Source organism: Siniperca chuatsi, linkage group LG7 (assembly GCF_020085105.1).
Source record: "Siniperca chuatsi isolate FFG_IHB_CAS linkage group LG7, ASM2008510v1, whole genome shotgun sequence".
Classification (NCBI taxonomy): Eukaryota; Metazoa; Chordata; class Actinopteri; order Centrarchiformes; family Sinipercidae; genus Siniperca; species Siniperca chuatsi.
In genome coordinates, this window is record NC_058048.1 from 7,715,963 (window position 1) to 7,732,781 (window position 16,819).

At 41.6% G+C, this 16,819-nt stretch overlaps 1 protein-coding gene across 1 annotated transcript in view; it reads right to left on the reverse strand.

The window, feature by feature from the left end:
* The window catches only part of LOC122878492 (gap junction delta-2 protein), a 32,761-nt gene extending 16,859 nt beyond the window's left edge, over positions 1 to 15,902 (reverse strand). Inside the window, exon 1 of the mRNA XM_044201297.1 lies at positions 13,055 to 15,902. Coding sequence (XP_044057232.1) covers positions 13,055 to 13,143 — 89 coding nt within the window. The 5' untranslated portion in view covers positions 13,144 to 15,902. The remainder of the gene's footprint in view (positions 1 to 13,054) is intronic.
* Positions 15,903 to 16,819: the final 917 nt, after the last annotated feature.

The window sequence follows — 16,819 nt, forward strand, 5'->3', positions numbered from 1 at the left end:
ATAAGTACACACAAGTACAGATATACAGCCATCTATTCATCTTCTCTGTGCACTGTATTATAGAGTAAGTACTGTATATTTCTGCTGCAATGATAAGGTGGTTGGTGACAGTATTTATTATGGAATAGTCTCTGTGTGTAATCCTGGGTCTGTAAGCTGCTGAAATGGAAATCTAATAATAGCATATTCTAATACTGTTCACTTATCTACCCATGCCTCTGTCCCTCTCTCTCTCACACACAAACCCCCACACACACACACACACACACACACACACACACACACACACACAGAAAGGTATTTGTGTTGATGAATGTGAACTGACTAGCTGGCTCTGGAGATAAACTGATGAAGATCCTAGTCCTACAGAGGCAGACAATAATTCAAATTTAACACAGTATCTCACACACGCATGTGCACATGAACACACACATGCAAACGTTCAGTTGTGTATTTTGTGTAGTTTTACTAATCAGTCAAATGAGATGATGTATGACCATTACATTTTTCCCCATCAGTCTGACTAATGACCATAAAAGGATATTTTTTTATATGCAGTTTTTAAACACTAATAACGAACAGATTGATCACGAGAGAGGTTATGGGTATTCCATTTTCCTCTCAGTGCGCTGGTACATCTGCACTGTACACAACGGTCTCCATGACAATAATAACCATGACAGTTACCTTGGCAACAGATTAGGTGATCAAGTAAGACTAAAATAGGAGCTCAGACATTAAAAATAGACTTTCTAAAATCTACTGTGAGCAATCATTCAGAACAGATGAATGGCAGGAATGAAAAGAAGTGACATGAGTGGTCACCATGGCAACAGACCAACCGTGTGGAGCATTAGCTTTTGGGTAGGTTGTAAGGGTTGTGATGGAGGGGTGAGGCATGAGCAGGCGATAGAGCAGCAGGAGAGAGGAAGAGAGCAAATGCGTGGGTGGGAAAGGAGGAAGGGGGGTCAGTGGAGGGAAATACAGAAAGCGAGGGAGAGTGTGAGAGGGAAATGATGGGCGTAATCCGGATTAAAACGGTGGGTTTTGGACAATCCCGAGTTAGGGCTGTCTCGTCCATGCCAACTCTCCACCCACCGCGGCTCTCCTGTGCCAAGCCCCAACTCAAATCAGCGGCTCTGGCACATGCAGGGAGCCTCCATGACACACAAGCAGACAGCACATGGCCGTGTAGGGAACATCCCAAACGCACTCAATCGACAAAAAATACTCTCATACCTATTTTTATATTCTGATCTACCATAGTGGTTCCAATGGCAATCACTAAGAAATACGAATGACTGAAAAAGACACGGTTTACATTTTGCATTAACACGTCTCATTTCCAGAATGGGCAGTGGTAGAATGTAATTAAGTACATCTACTCCAGTACTGTACATAAGTACAACTCTAAGGTACTCGTACTCTACTCCACTACATTTATTTGACAACATTAGTTCTAGTTACTTTGCAGATTCTGATTATTAATACAAAATAAAAATCAACTAATAAATTATGATATATTACTATGGATTAAGCTACCCAGCAGTATATAAAGTAGTTGAAATTAGCCCCACCTTTACCAGCTGCAACATTAGTGATGCTTACATGGCTTATATGGTCTTACACATTAAAGCATCACTAACTGTAATCCATTGATATTATATATTATAATATATATATATTATAATATTATGTATTATTCTGAAATGGGCCATTCTGCATAACGAGTACTTTTATATTATAATTTATATACTTTATTATATTATTATATAATAATAAATAGATTATATATATTTTGATGCTTATACTTATGTACTTTTACCTAAGTAAGATTATGAATGCAGGACTTTTACTTGTAACAGAGTATTTTTACACTGTTGTATTGCTACTTTTACTTTAGTAAGATCAGAGTACTTCTTCCACCACTGAGAGTGGGTATCAGTATGATTTATATATGATTTAGTTGGATTAAATTTACACAATGAAATCTTCATGTCTTGCTTTTATGTTTACAACTTTTAAAACTGGCAGTACATCTCATTTTCATTCATTTCTGCCTTCTTTGTTTTTGTTGCATAATCATGCAACTATTGAAAAGGTGTTCTGCTTTGGGATTAGTAGAATATTCTAGTTGTGTCTGTGGTGGATGATTGGATCTTCAGTGGTGGTCTTCTGAGGTGCATTTACATTTAATGTGTTTTTACTGATCTGATTAGATACATGTATGATGAAATGTGATTTGTATGTACACTGAAGTTGCAAAAAGTGTCCCAACCCATGAATTTAAGAGTACACCAGCTACCACTCCTGATCTGACCTGCTGTAGCTATTTTAAAGTCAGTCTCATGACACAGAGTAGCTGTTCTGGGGCTTTTGACCATGTCACACGATCTTCCTGAGCAGATGAGTTGCCCAGCTGTCATGAAATTTTACTGTAAATGTTCAAATTTCCATTTTTTTCTGAGCACCTTAAAGTAAGCCTATGTAACTTTCATTGAATTCGACTGTGGCCATTATAGAATAATGGTAAATGCTTCAAAACAGTGTAACAGTAGGACAAGTAGAGAAATGTCAGCTAACATTAGCTAATCATAAGCTAATGGTCATACCAGACCAAGTAAAGCTGTCTCAGCAAAATCCCTGAGTGTGCTGAATGGAGCAAGGGAGAGTTTTATTGCTTATAGATTACACTTTTTAAGAGGAAGGATTTTTTTATTTCTTCTTTCAAAAGTTACATAGTTTCACTTGTTGGCTTAAAAGTTGAGATTGAAATTCCATTCTTGATCTTGGAAACAGCATTTGGCAACAATCTCACCACAAGGTCTACTCAGTAACTGTGCTAACATCTACAACTTTGTATCTCAACTTTTAAGCCATCATGGAAGAGAAGTCCTTAAAGTGCATAAAAATTTTTTGAACATCTACATTTCAGTGACAACTGGTCAACTCCATTTGTTGAGGAAATATATGATATGATCAAAAGCTCCAGAACAGCTACTCAGTTGACCTTGTGGTGCGATTGTTTGTTAAACCAATTTGAGTTCATGTTTTGCGCAGACCAAACATTTCACTGTCTGACAAATTCAGCATGTGTATGCTTTATCCTGACTTTAAGAGTTCTATCACAAATTGACTACTGCAAATATATATATATATATATATATATATAGGTTTTCTTTTAAATTATAATTCCCTACACTTAACTAGCTTGTTTGAATTCCATACATTGTATCAAGTCAATGAAACCCTGACTTCCTACGTAGTATTTGCCACTTAAAGTTTGAAGCCAAGAGCTTGGCTAAGAGCGCAGAGTGAATGTAGCATATTGCTGAGAGTCAAACGCACTCCCTGCAGCTTGACTTCACTGCTTAACTGAAGAATCTGTGAATGGGATCATGTGTGTGGAGTGCGTGTGTGTGTGTGTGTGTGTGTGGTGAGGTGTGAATGCATTGTCACACTCTATCTGGTTGCTCATATGCAAAGACGAGGACTGTGGCAGTTTTGGCAGTATGTGTGAAAAAGCGTGTCTATGTGTATGTTGCCGCCCCTGAGTAATGAGTAAATATACTGAGCACGCTGCAAGTTTGCTTACGCACATGTCTGTATATTTGGATGACTTGTTGGTTATGAGTGTGAGTGTACGTGTGTGTGAGTGGGCAGTGAATCAGATGTCTCCTTATAGTATGTTGGTCCTGGCAGAGATGTGTTTTAGCAAGGTGTTAGGTGTTGTTTTATTCATGTTGAGTCAATCACACTGTGCAGAAGCTGATACTGCCTCACAACACACACGCAAAAAACATGCTCAAAGAGATGCATGTAATGCAGTCTAAGTGACTCTTACTCTCTCAGCTTGTTCATTAGAGACCCCAGTAAAGTGTGAAGATGCAGCCAGTGATGGGAGTTGGGGCAGGTGGCGAGAGTAAATCAATGGCAGAACAGCGTCCTTTTGATCTTCAAAAAGCGAGATAGGGTGAGACAAAGCGAGGAGGCAGAGTAGAAAAGAGGGAGATGCATGGAGATGTGTAGAGAAGCAAATTTATCAGAACATCAGCACACGAACATAATGATCAATTAAACAAAACGAGAATGTCAGCTTTATGATCCTACACAGAAACGCTGTTAGTCATGTGTAATAAAAGCAGATTTTATAAATAAGACAATAACCTCACAGCCACGAGCTTACACAAATAGACCCAACTGAGAAAGCTTCAAAAGCAGCAGCCTTACTTTGTACCAAACAAAGATCAAAGTTAGGCTATTTGTTTTAATTGTATCCCTCATATTTTATGTAGTGTTGTTGTATCTGACTGCATAAGAGATTCAGCTACGTATTTTATACCAGTGAGCACAGCCAGTTCAGCTGAGCTGACATTTCTTTAACATTACATTTATTTAGCTGATGCTTTTATCCAAAGTGACTTACAATAATTGCAAAATTGCAAGAATCATGCAAGTACATCAACTTCATGAAAAAAAAAACTCCTTGAAGTGCTACATTTAGAAACAATAAGTGAGTTTTTTATATATTTTATGGCCCAAGGTGCAGTCTGAACAGATGAGTTTTCAGTCTGCGACAGAAGATGTGTAGAGTTTCTGCTGTCCTGATGTCAATGGGGAACTTGTTCCAACATTGTGGAGCCAGGACCGCAAATAGTCGGGATTTTGTTGAGCGGTAGCTGGACTCCCCTCATAGTGAGGGAGTAGCAAGCCAATTGGCAGTTCCATTAAACCACAGTGTTTTGTTAACATATCTGCTTAATGTTAAGATGATTCAAAGATGTATATAAACACTACTGTAAGTTTAGTTAAGGTACAAATTACATTTTGGTTTACATTAACTTAAAGGGGCACTCGACCTATTTTACACCTGATGTTGAAAACAGTTGTATAAGGTCTTCTGTGGCACTGGGAGGATCATTCCAAAGTTTGGGCTCCAGGCTTAAAGTTTATAACGGAAAGCCTTATATTTACTATTATTGTTTATGGGTACCCTTTAGGTCCCCTTGCCTCAGAGTAATTTTAGTTCATACCTGCCATTGCTTTAGAATGACAGTTGTGACTGTAACAGTAATGGGGGGTAAAGTCAAAATGTCTAATATGAAAACCAAGAGTGAAGTTGGGTATTTTACTGTCCGTGTCATGTTGGTATTGATCAAAGAAGATTTATCCAAAGAGAAACTGTAATAGGACAGAGTGACTACACTACCCCATTAAGAATTCATGGTTACACTGCTTGATATTAAATCACCTGCCTTATTAGGCCTTATGAGGACTAACAACTTTCTAATAAAGCTGGCATCTAATATTTTTTTTATAACTAATACTTCATTAACATCTCCATATATGCACTGGTATGACGTAACACCCAACAACCAGCATATTTACTCCGACTAGTTTGCCTACTTTACATACTGCTCTTGTCAACAAGGTATGAAAATCATCTCGCTGAGATGTAAAACTTGCCTGAGATAAATAATTCATCACATCACTGTTATAATCACATCACTGTGGTAATGCAGATGAGAACAGCGACTGCTTTTCATGTTGGTGTGTTCAAGTATGGATTTTCTGACAACATACTGTAGATCTTGGCAGGCGATTTTCAATCCTTGGATGTCAGATCTGACCACGGGTCCTTAAATGCACCAGCAGGGAAGAGTTTTCAAACTGGATCCTGTTTTCAAACTCAACTTCCACTTCACAAAAGCATCTCTTTTACTGAAAAGTAAAGCCAACAGAATGATCAGAATGATGGATTGACAATTCATCACTGTGATCCAAAAAAGGTTCAAGCATAGTGCAAGTTGATTTTCACTACGCTATACCCAAAATAACTAAAGCTAAAGGCTGCCTGGAAGGTTAACAACAGTTGTCAGTTTAAAAAGCTATGGACTAACAAGCACTAATAGAATAGTACCACTTGAGTAAAATGAAGGCTCACAGTCATTTCAATCATAATTTCATTTTTTATAGCAGACATTCCAAGGTTTCTCAGTTAATGTTCCAATCCTATATTAATGTTTTAAAATTAAAACGTATTTCATAAATGAACATATGACTAAATGACTGGTTCAGGTAGGTATTTTTGCAGGGTTGGTCTCCTGTGTTTGTGTGTGTGAGGTGATGTCCGGGTTAAACTAACCCTCCAGTATCATTCTAACACTGACCTGCTCTGTCCTCCAGCGAGGTGCTAACGCTAAACCTATAAGCCTTACTGAGTCACCCTGACAAGAGACAGTTTTTCCCTGAGGCCCTGCAAGGTGAAATCTGTCTCAACTCTGACCCCTTCTCCTGCTCTAATCTCTCTGTCTTTATCCATCCATCATCCCTCTCTCTCTCTCTCTCTCTCTCTTCTCTATGACCACCACCATTTTAATGTATTCTGGTTAAGTCTCACTTGAGTTTCTTCACCTGCCAGTGTGTACCATGATACACCTTACTATGCACTACATAGATGTTAAAATTTATGTAAAATTGGCGCTAACACACTGCTTCAGGATGAAATGCAGGTTTATCTTCTAACATAATGTCTGATGAACACTCACTCACACACTTGCAATAGGAACTTAATCGATTAATCCATCAGTATGTAGACACCATGTCAACCCTGATCTTAGCATATGTGGACTGTGAGGAGCAAGAGAGGGAGAATGAGCAGCTAAGAACCAGAGAGTGGATTGGGGGGGTATGAGGTGTAAGCAAAAGAAATGAGAACACAAGCTGCATAATTATGTGCAGTTGCTCCCTCTTTCTCCCACAGCTACAACTCTGCATCTCCAGCAGTCCCTATGGAGGCTAGTTGTAGCACTCCAGTCATGAAAGGCTGTGAGCAGCTACAGAGCAGCTCTCTCCTGCTCCTGGGGCTCATTTCCAGGATGTTTCTATCTCTAGTAGCACAGCTAGAGCAGATCAATCCCATCAGTACTGACATGAACGCTAATGCACACTTCAGGAGCATCTTCAAAAACAAACTTATCTTTGGCATTATGTTTATTTTGCCAGATGCTGTTCATAGGTTTTATCAGCAGGTGGATGCTGTACATTTGTTGTAAAAGTCTGAGATGCAGCAGGAATTACATTTATCTACCTCCCACCAGGGATTCATAATCTCCCTATGGCACATGTGAGGTCATTTTGATAACCAGTTTCTTATGGCAGCACGTAGAATGCGCTGATTTTACAGCAGACAGCATCCCGGGGGTCATTACATATGGGTGGAGGAAGTGTGAAAGCAGAGACAGGGAGGGACGGAGTCAATAGATGTCGGAGGCATCGCTCGGCCTTCTGTAAGCATTTGCTAGATAAACCTCATCCTGTACAAACAAAATCATCTATCACCTCCGTGGAGGTTGTGAGCGCTCCACAGGGATTTGTTAAGTAAAAGTATGATGATCTATAGGTCACGTGACGACAGAGCTGTAACCTGTCAACAAACACAAGCACGCTGAGTCGCATGTAAACACTGCTCACTAATAAATATTGGATTTGGCTTGGTGTAGGAATTGTACTGTGCTGAAAGAGTGCACGTGGCATACACACACATGCTTTCCTAGATTGATAAGCTGATGGCTCATTTGACTCAGGGGAGCCATGCTGAGGAGCCATGCTGAGCTAGCTGGCCTATTTCAAGAATGAGGTGTAGAGCTTCTACAGGAACACACCCACACACACACACTCTTGATCACCTCCTGTAAAGTGCACATGTGCAGAGGCATGCTGAGATACAAGCAAACTGTCAACCACCTCTTCTACTTCTTCATCCAACAATCATGGGCACTTTATGCAGCGACTGGCCAGGTGTGAACAGCTGTGAAAATACGGAGCTTGACTTCCATCCCATTTCGTGTATACGACGGAGTGCAACACCACAAATGTTTTTGAGGAGAGAATGTTCGAAAGTGTGCTCTGTTATCCTCCTTTGTACAATTCAGAGGGGAGAGACTAAAAATTCATACAAAAGATTTGGAATAATTGGAGAGAAATTGGCTTTACGCCCCAATTTCAAATGTGGCCACTCGGAACAGGTACAAACACTTGCTGCTTTTAGATGTGGTCGGACAAAACATTGTTCAACCTTTAGCCTGGTTCAACTGAAGCGTACTGAGGCCTTTATAGTTCCAGATTGGCCCAAAAATCAGATAATACATTTTTTGGAAAATACGGTGGAAAAGAAAGGGACGTATTATATTCAGTATTCTTTTTGAATAGAGTCTCCTACAGCGTTTCATTATGGGTTGTTTGTAGCCTTAATGTTGCTAAGCTAACAAGTTTCCGCAAGTCTGTTAATAAATTCCCGACGAGTAAAAAAAAAAAGAGTCGAAATCGCCTCTCGACGTCTTTACTGCAGTAACAGACAGGGAACAAAATGATCTGTCAAGCAGCCAAACATCACCGGTGTCCCAGAATGTCATGATGAGGAGTTCAAAAAGACATTTCTGACCGCTCCAAGAGCCTGACAGGAGAGTGTGTGAGTGATAGAAAAGCAACACAAATGTGGGATTTATTTTCTGCTTTAATGGAATTATTTCATGTTTCACTTTTAGAAGAAAAAAGGCTTTAAGGATGAGTACTATCTTATCCTTGAACAAATAGTATTGTGGGGTAACTTTCCCAACAGGACAAGTCTGAAAGTGTATTCAATCTTCAAATTTTCCAAATGCCAGTTTTCGATCTTATAATCAGTCATTTTATATCCGGGCCAATACAAAATTTAAGGAGTGAGAGTTATCCAGTTTATGGCTCTCATTCAGTACTACTTTGTAAGTAGTAACACTGATTGTGAAGAGTCACCTTAACTTTTATCTGTTCGAGGTGTTTAACCATGGTTCTCTTGTCGATAAACGTATTTTAAGAATAAATAGTTGGTCTGCTAATTGCTATCATTGTTTATTTACACGGACAAAAAAAGTCAATGAGGTGCTTACAGCTTTAATCACTCACTTAACATTCCAGTCGCTGCAAATCAGGAGTCAGTTTGTATTGCAAATGGACATGCCTAAACTGTTTATTAACTGCCCTGTCTTCTATCAAACCCCACTTCCTATTCCATTATTGGAGATCAATATTAGGATGGTGGGAGGAAGTCCCACTCTGACCAATGGCAGCTCACAAATGGGACTGTGGCCTATGGGAGCGGGACCACAGAGACAGCAGCGATGTGTTGACAGTAGTTAGGTAGACAGTGCTTCATCACGGTTTCTCCTCAGAGGCTGTGTGTACCAACAGGTGCTGGGGTCCCACAGTCCATCAGATGGTCCTGGGGAAGTCGATTTACACCTGCCCCTCTGCCCGTAATGGCAGGAATTAATCACAGGTAGCAGGTGAATACACAAACACACACTCACAGACAGGACTGAAACCCGTCCACGCACATGTGATATGTACACAGAAGCTCACGTTTTACACACAGTCTAAGTATTTATGCACACACATACACACACACATACAAACCCTGACCGTAGAAGGGAATCTCTAGAGCTGTTTGTAATCTTACACAAACAAGTGTTATATTCCCCCTAATGTGTGTGTGACTCATGTATGACGAATCGACTCAGGCCTGCAGTCTGTTGTCATAGTGGGCCCATGAGAACACACGCAGGCATCGCCTCAGGGACGGCAACCCGCCCAACGCTTTCTCCGGAAGGACGGCACCTGCGCTGACCAATGAGACACATGAAATCGCAGCGGAGGGACCAATAGGTTTTAGGACTGAGGGAGTATTAGTGTGCATTTATAAAAATTCATGTCAGCACTGATGTCCCAGATTAGATGGCTTTGAGCTGTAGAAAAGCCAGATGCAGGGAAGGCACTTTACTGTGGGAACGTACAGGCTGACACACAGAAACTAAAGCTAAAAATGATTGACTGACTCTTCATATTATCAGTAATAGCACTAAGTGAAGTGATTAGGAGTGCTTCTGATTAACTAAATTTAAGAGATAAATAAATACCATGAATGACATCCTCCCTCTGTTTATCCATTATTCAAACTAGACAAGTTGATGAAATGTCATATGTATGTCCTTCTGTTAGTGGATGAAACAAGCAGCAATACCCCTTTAGATTTCCATTAAACAGATCAGTGCATACCTTGAGATGTGTGTTACCATGGAAACCACAAAAATAATTATCTTAGTAAGTAGTTAGTAAGCCTTTCATGAGGAAAGGATAGCCTATACGCAGTTGGCCAACTGGACAGTCAGTCAATATGTCAGTGAAATCAGTTTACAGCTGTGGAAAGGAGATTGAATGCCAAAAGAGGTCCACTTGCAACACATTTTTAATGATTGCTATATGATTTTTGTGCATTGACTTCAATAAGACAACAGGACTAAGAGTCTACAGCTGTGCTAGCAGCTCTGTTGGCTGTAGGCACACCAGTGGTTTGAGCTGAATGCTAATGTCAGCAAGCTAGCATGCTCACAATGACAATTCTAACATGCTGATGTTTACCATGTTCACTATTGCAGTTTAACTTGTTTACATGTTAATATTTGCTAATTAGCACTAACCACAAAATAGCTGAGGCTTACAGTCATGATTTGTTCAGGTATTTGGTCCCAAACCAAAGTATTGAACAAATCAGATGTTAAGTTAAGGGATCACCAAAGTTATTATAATTCATCCTAAGGGGGACATGAATGTCTGCTTCAAATTTCATGACAATCCATCCAATAGTTGTTGAGACATTTCCCTTAAAACCACAAATGTCAACCTCATGGCGACACTAGAGGAAAAGTCAGGGGAACACCAAAGTCAGCATGATTCATCCTCTGGGGATCATGAATGTTTGTACCAAATTTCATGGCAATCCAAGTAACAGTTGTTAAGATATTTCAGTCTGGACCAAAGTGGTGGACCAAGCGACCGACATTGCCATCCCTAAAAATACAATTAAAATTTAACCTAGAATTTTTCTGAACTCTGAATTAACTGAGTCATGTATTTGAAAATTTGTGAATTTGCCATTGTTGTATTAACTTTCAGTGTCATTCAGCTGCTAATGCAATCGCTACATCCTTCAGCATGTCAACCTAAGCCACTCGACAGCGAGTATCCACCCTGCTGAAGTATCCTTGAGCAAACCACTGAATAGCTTCCTATTAGCTGAAGAGATACTGTTGATGTAATTCTGATCTCTGAACTTCCTATACACATAAATATTCTTAAACAAATGCACAACCTCAGTTTTTTTTTTTTTTCAAAAAGATACCGTATACAATTCTATAGCTTACAGACCTTTGGAAACATTTCAAAACCTGTAATTCAATGGTGTGCATTATAAAATCTGAGGTATTGCTGTATAGTAAGTGCTTCTGGAAATGGAAACCAAATGTATGGGGCTAAACAAATGCAAGTGAAACTGTACTGGACTGCTGGAAAACCTGCATGTAAATTTGGATATTTTGAAAAGGTTTTGGCCGGCTCCTCCCGTCATCTGAACATGTCAACTGTCTGGACAACAGATATAATCTGCGTAAAGATGATCTGAGGCTTTTTGCTGCCAGGTGTCCTGGTTGCCCTGCTTAGGTCGTGACATGCAGCACCATCTCGTGACGAGACAGTCCTCTTGGCTTCCTACCAACGCCCCGCAGACTGAGGCCATGTGTCTGCTCGCTTGTCTGTGAATAACTGCTCCTTGCTGCCTTCGTCTTTTTACTCGTTCTCCGTCATCTGCTTCCTGTCTCTCACATCTCGCACTCTGACTGTCGGTTCTGCTCGTCTCTTCTCTACTTTGCAACCAAACTCTAGCTTTTTTTCCGTTGATTGCCTCAGTGGATTTCCTTTTTCTTTGCTGCTTTTCCTCCTTAACGACCCTCTCTTCTGTGTCTTCTCTTTCTCGCTCTCGCTGAGACCCCGCAGCCAGGATGACTAGTCCAGTTGATGAGCGACACTGCCGCTTCCAGTGTCTCATGAATGGGAAGCAAATGCTGACCAATCATTCATCATAACACCAAAGGAAACAACTCTAACTAACCACTCAACCGACAGACTGCTCTCAGAACAAGACTTGAAATCACTTAAGTTTCATAACTCGACACGCCAAAATTCACACTCAGAGCTTTGTCAGCAGAGGACGACTCATCTTCTGCCAAAAAAGAATATTTCTCCACATCATTTACTTCATAAACTGGCTGACATTTATTCACTCAATAATTCAAGAGTACCACTAGCCAGAGTGAGTCAGTAGCTTCAGGGGATTGGTTTAAACTGCTAATTCAGACAGTCTCTAATGAAGCCATGCTGAACCTGTGGTTTTCAAAGATGTCCCAAGAAAACCCCTAACTCAGGAATATGTCCTTACCATGATGTGCCTCTGTGGCTAAAACGCTCATCAATAATTGCTCATTCTGCGGCTGACAAGAATGAGTTATTCAAACTAAAATACAAGACATCTCGGCATGTAGAATGATGCATTAATCATAACTGCCGTGACCTTGGGCTAGTTTTTTTAGGTTGTGACATGACTTCATATTTGACAGAGAAAGAAAGAGAAAAATAAGCAGGAAGGGAGGGGGGAGGAAATTGTGGGAACCCTCAAATGAGGCACGCTTGTGTAACGTGATGGCTTCTGAAGCAGACTTGACATTAAAGCGGGAGGAAAACATATGGAGAATGAAGACATCAGCACAGAGAGGTATAGTGGAAAACTGAATGAAGGCATTGTGGACTTTTAAGGTGAGATGTCTTCACACTGCTCTGGATCCTCTGATATCCAAAGCCTCCGTGTGTCCATCCTCGTTGCCTAACCCTCCCATCATGTCACTCCGAGGGATTAAAGAAGCTAAAGCCTCTCCCTGCCTTCAGCCACACTGGACCAGGAATCACTGACTGAAAGCAGGGAAGGATTCATATTCTGCATGCACGTTACATATGCATTGGTATACTTGCATTTTAAATACCGTATATATGCACAGATATACAGTAGAACCACGCGCTGGTAAAGACACATGCACACGTGATAGAAGTGAGCAAGAACTCCCAAACTTCCCCACGTCAAAGCATCATTCTGAAGACCACAATCCCACACCTCACTCTGACAAGAACTCACCTTCCGATCATAGTAGAGTGCTGCTGCACGGCGGCCTCCAGGAGGCGCTCTAGGATGGTCCATTCTCCCATGGTTGGGTTTAGGAGCATCCACTGGTCACAGGAAATCAGGTGGGGGCTTCCCAGTCAGTAGGGCACCAGTGCTGGTGTTAAAGTCTCTTTTTCTGAGTCTTCAAGTCCACTTGTTGGGTTGAGATGAGGTAGGGGGTGGCTTCAGGTGGCTTGTCCGGTGTAAAAGAGGAGTGAAAAACAACCTTGAAGAAGCTCAGTGGCACCTTGTTGTTGCTGATGTCATCTCCCTTTCTTCTTTTTTAGGTGCTGTCCGAAAACACACACACACCCTTAACTGCACCTGAGATGGTTGGACTGAAGCTTGTCTATGTGCCGGCTGCACACACACCCACTCTGTCTCTTTCCGTGTCTTCCTACTTCCCTCCTTGTTTCGCTCCTCTGGGTGCACCTGACCCTGTTTACTTCCTAAACAGCTGGTCTGTCATATGTTCTAACACTGACACACACACATATACACACACACCTGGTCCAGCACACACAGACACCAGTGCTCATCTACTTCTACTGAGTTTCAAGTATCAGCCGTGGTTTGTGCAAACAGACATCCATCACTCCGCCCTCACACACTGGTTCTTTGACAGCATCTTGTACTAACTCTGGGCGGGCTCAGGTCCATACACTCATGTGAGCCTGAGTAGCCAGGGATCTGTGTCTCTGCTCGTTCTCCGCTCCTCCATCCTCTTCATTTCCTTCTCTTTCCCTCCCTCTGTCTCCTCTCTCTCTGTCTTGTCTTCCAGCTAATTTTCGATGGACTCCTTCTCCTCCTCTCTGTTGCTCCTCTCCTTCTCTGGTTCAGGCAGCGCTGGACTGAAGCATCACCGTCCTCCTGCTCCGTCTCCTTCCCTCTGCTCGAAACCGTGCGAAAGTCGCTGGTTTCGCCTCGACCTCACTGCCTCTCTCTCTCTCTCTCTCTCTGCATTTCTCTCAACGTGGTTTTCGAGAGGCAGCTCTCCTTTCTTCTCTTCCCTTCATCTTGTTTTTTTCCTTCCCACTTGGTTTCTCTCGCTCTCCCTGCTTGCACCCTCCACCTGCCTCCGTCTCTCTCTCTGAGCCAGTAGGCAGCCAGACCCAGCTTGTGTCTAGAGTATTAGAGAGAGGAATCATCTCTCTGCTCCTCCCCCCTCTCGCTCCCTCTCACTCACTGTTTATCCCCCTCCTCCTCCTCTTCATCTCTTACTGCTCCACCACCAACACCACCACACAAACCCTTTTCCACTCTTCTCACAGCATACATTGCTCATGATTTTGTCTTCCATCTGTTTTTATCATCTTCTGTGTACACTGATACCTACTGTAACAAGGATGATCTTGGTGTTTATACACACACACACACACACACAACCAGACAGAGACATGAGAGGCAGTGCCATGCAGAGGCTATGCAGAGAATGAGTGTGTGTTTATGTGTGTGTAAGATGGAAATGGAATTAGCGACTGACATCAAGAGTTAGAGTCATTTGCTTGAAGGATGCGCTCTCTTACTCGCTCTCTCTCTCTCTCTCTCTCTCTCTCTCTCTCTCTCACTCACACACACACAGTAGTCATGAAAGACCTTTTCTTTTAAAGAAAATGATGACCATTACACTAAATTACATCACATCACTGAGGGAAAGATTATTTTCATTATCAATTAATCTATTATGTTTTGATTATTTAATGAATTAAAAGTGTATAAAATGTCAGACAATAGTGAAAAATGCCCCTCAGAGCCCATGTTGGGCAGGGCCGTACAGCTACCACCGAGGACGCTGAGGTCATTCTTCAGGATTTTTTTTAGGAATGTGGGGGTTTCAAACAACATAGGGAGGTATATACAATCTACAATTACAGACAAATTATTCATGGTGAAAGTATGATTAAGTCCAAATTCTTTCATTTGACTGTTTTAGGCCAAAAACCCATTGACCCCATTGTCAGTCTTCCGTTAATGTGTTTTGTCTAAACCCCTACGATATTTAGCTTACAGTGATATTAAAAACAGGAAATCAGCAAATACTCACATTGACGGAGCTGGAACCAACAAACGTTTAACATTTAGCATGATAGCTGACTTGAAGCAGGTATAATCAATATTTCTTTATATTATGAATGGAAAATTATCACCTGACTCTGCAGTTCCTCTGGTTCACTCTCACGGTGTCGTTTTCGGCCACAGCAGGCAGCTGTTTTCAGAGAAAAACTGACTGTACACTACCTGCTTAGCACTAAGTGGCACGCAGACAAAGTTAGCATCCAGTCAGGTATTTCCCTCAGGAGTTGGTGGAGACCAAAAGGCTAGCAAAGAGAGCTAATATTGGACTAATGTTACATTTACGCAATGTCGACAGATGGGGAAGAACAGGAGAATCACCCCTTATTCTGAATTCCAAGGTAGTTATCCCTAGTGCAATGCTTGTAGTCACACCAGATAAATTAACTACTTTTGTTGTGATGTGTATTTGTAGCAGTTCGTTACCAAGTGAAACTAGATACAAACAGTGTATAGCTCCTATGAAATTAGCCGAATCGATTGTAATAGTGTTAATACTGGATTATATTTGTATGTAAATGCCAGCAGTGGAATTACAAGCAGGAGGCCCACATGAATGTTTTTCCCCACTCAGCTGTTCACTGTTTTTTCCCTGCTCACAAGTATCTAAAATTTATATAAATTAAGTGTTTAATAATCATTTCAGCACTATTTTCATGTTTGAATGTATTAAAAATTAAAAAAAAAAAAATCACAAAATCACATGTACATAAGTATTCGCAGCCTTTGCCATGACACTCAAAATTGAGCTCAGGTGCATCTTGTTTCCACTGATCATCCTTGAGATGTTTCTACAACTTTATTGGAGTCGACCTGTGGTAAATTCAGTTGATTAGACACGATTTGGAAAGGCACACACCTGTCTATATAAGGTCCCACAGTTAACAGTGCATGTCGGAGCACAAACCAAGCCATGAAGTCCAAGGACTTTTCTGAAGACCTCCGAGACAGGATTGTATCGAGGCACAGATCTGGGGAAGGGTACAGAAACATTTCTGCAGCATTGAAGGTCCCAATGAGCACAGTGGCCTCCATCATCCGTAAATGGAAGAAGTTTGGAACCACCAGGACTCTTCCTAGAGCTGGCCACCCGGCCAAACTAAGCGATCGGGGGGAGAAGGGCCTTAGTCAGGGAGGTGACCAAGAACCCGATGGTCACTCTGACAGAGCTCCAGCTCTCTCTTTGGAGAGAGGAGAACCTTCCAGAAGAACAACCATCTCTGCAACACTCCACCTATCAGGCCTGTATGGTAGAGGGGCCAGACGGAAGCCACTCCTCAGTAAAAGGCACATGACAGCCCACCTGGAGTTTGCCAAAAGGCACCTGAAGGACTCTCAGACTATGAGAAACAATTCTTGTCGGGATGTTTTTTCAGCGGCAGGAACTGGGAGACTAGTCAGGATAGAGGGAAGGATGAATGCAGCAATGTACAGAGACATCCTTGATGAGAACCTGCTTCAGAGCGCTCTGGACTTCAGAGTGGGGCGACGGTTCATCTTCCAACAGGACAACGACCCTAAGCACACAGCCAAGATAACAAAGGAGTGGCTACGGGACAACTCTGTGACCGTCCTTGAGTGGCCCAGACTTGAACCCGATTTGAACATCTCTGGAGAGATCTGAAAATGACTGTGCACCAACACTCCCCATCCAACCTGATGGAG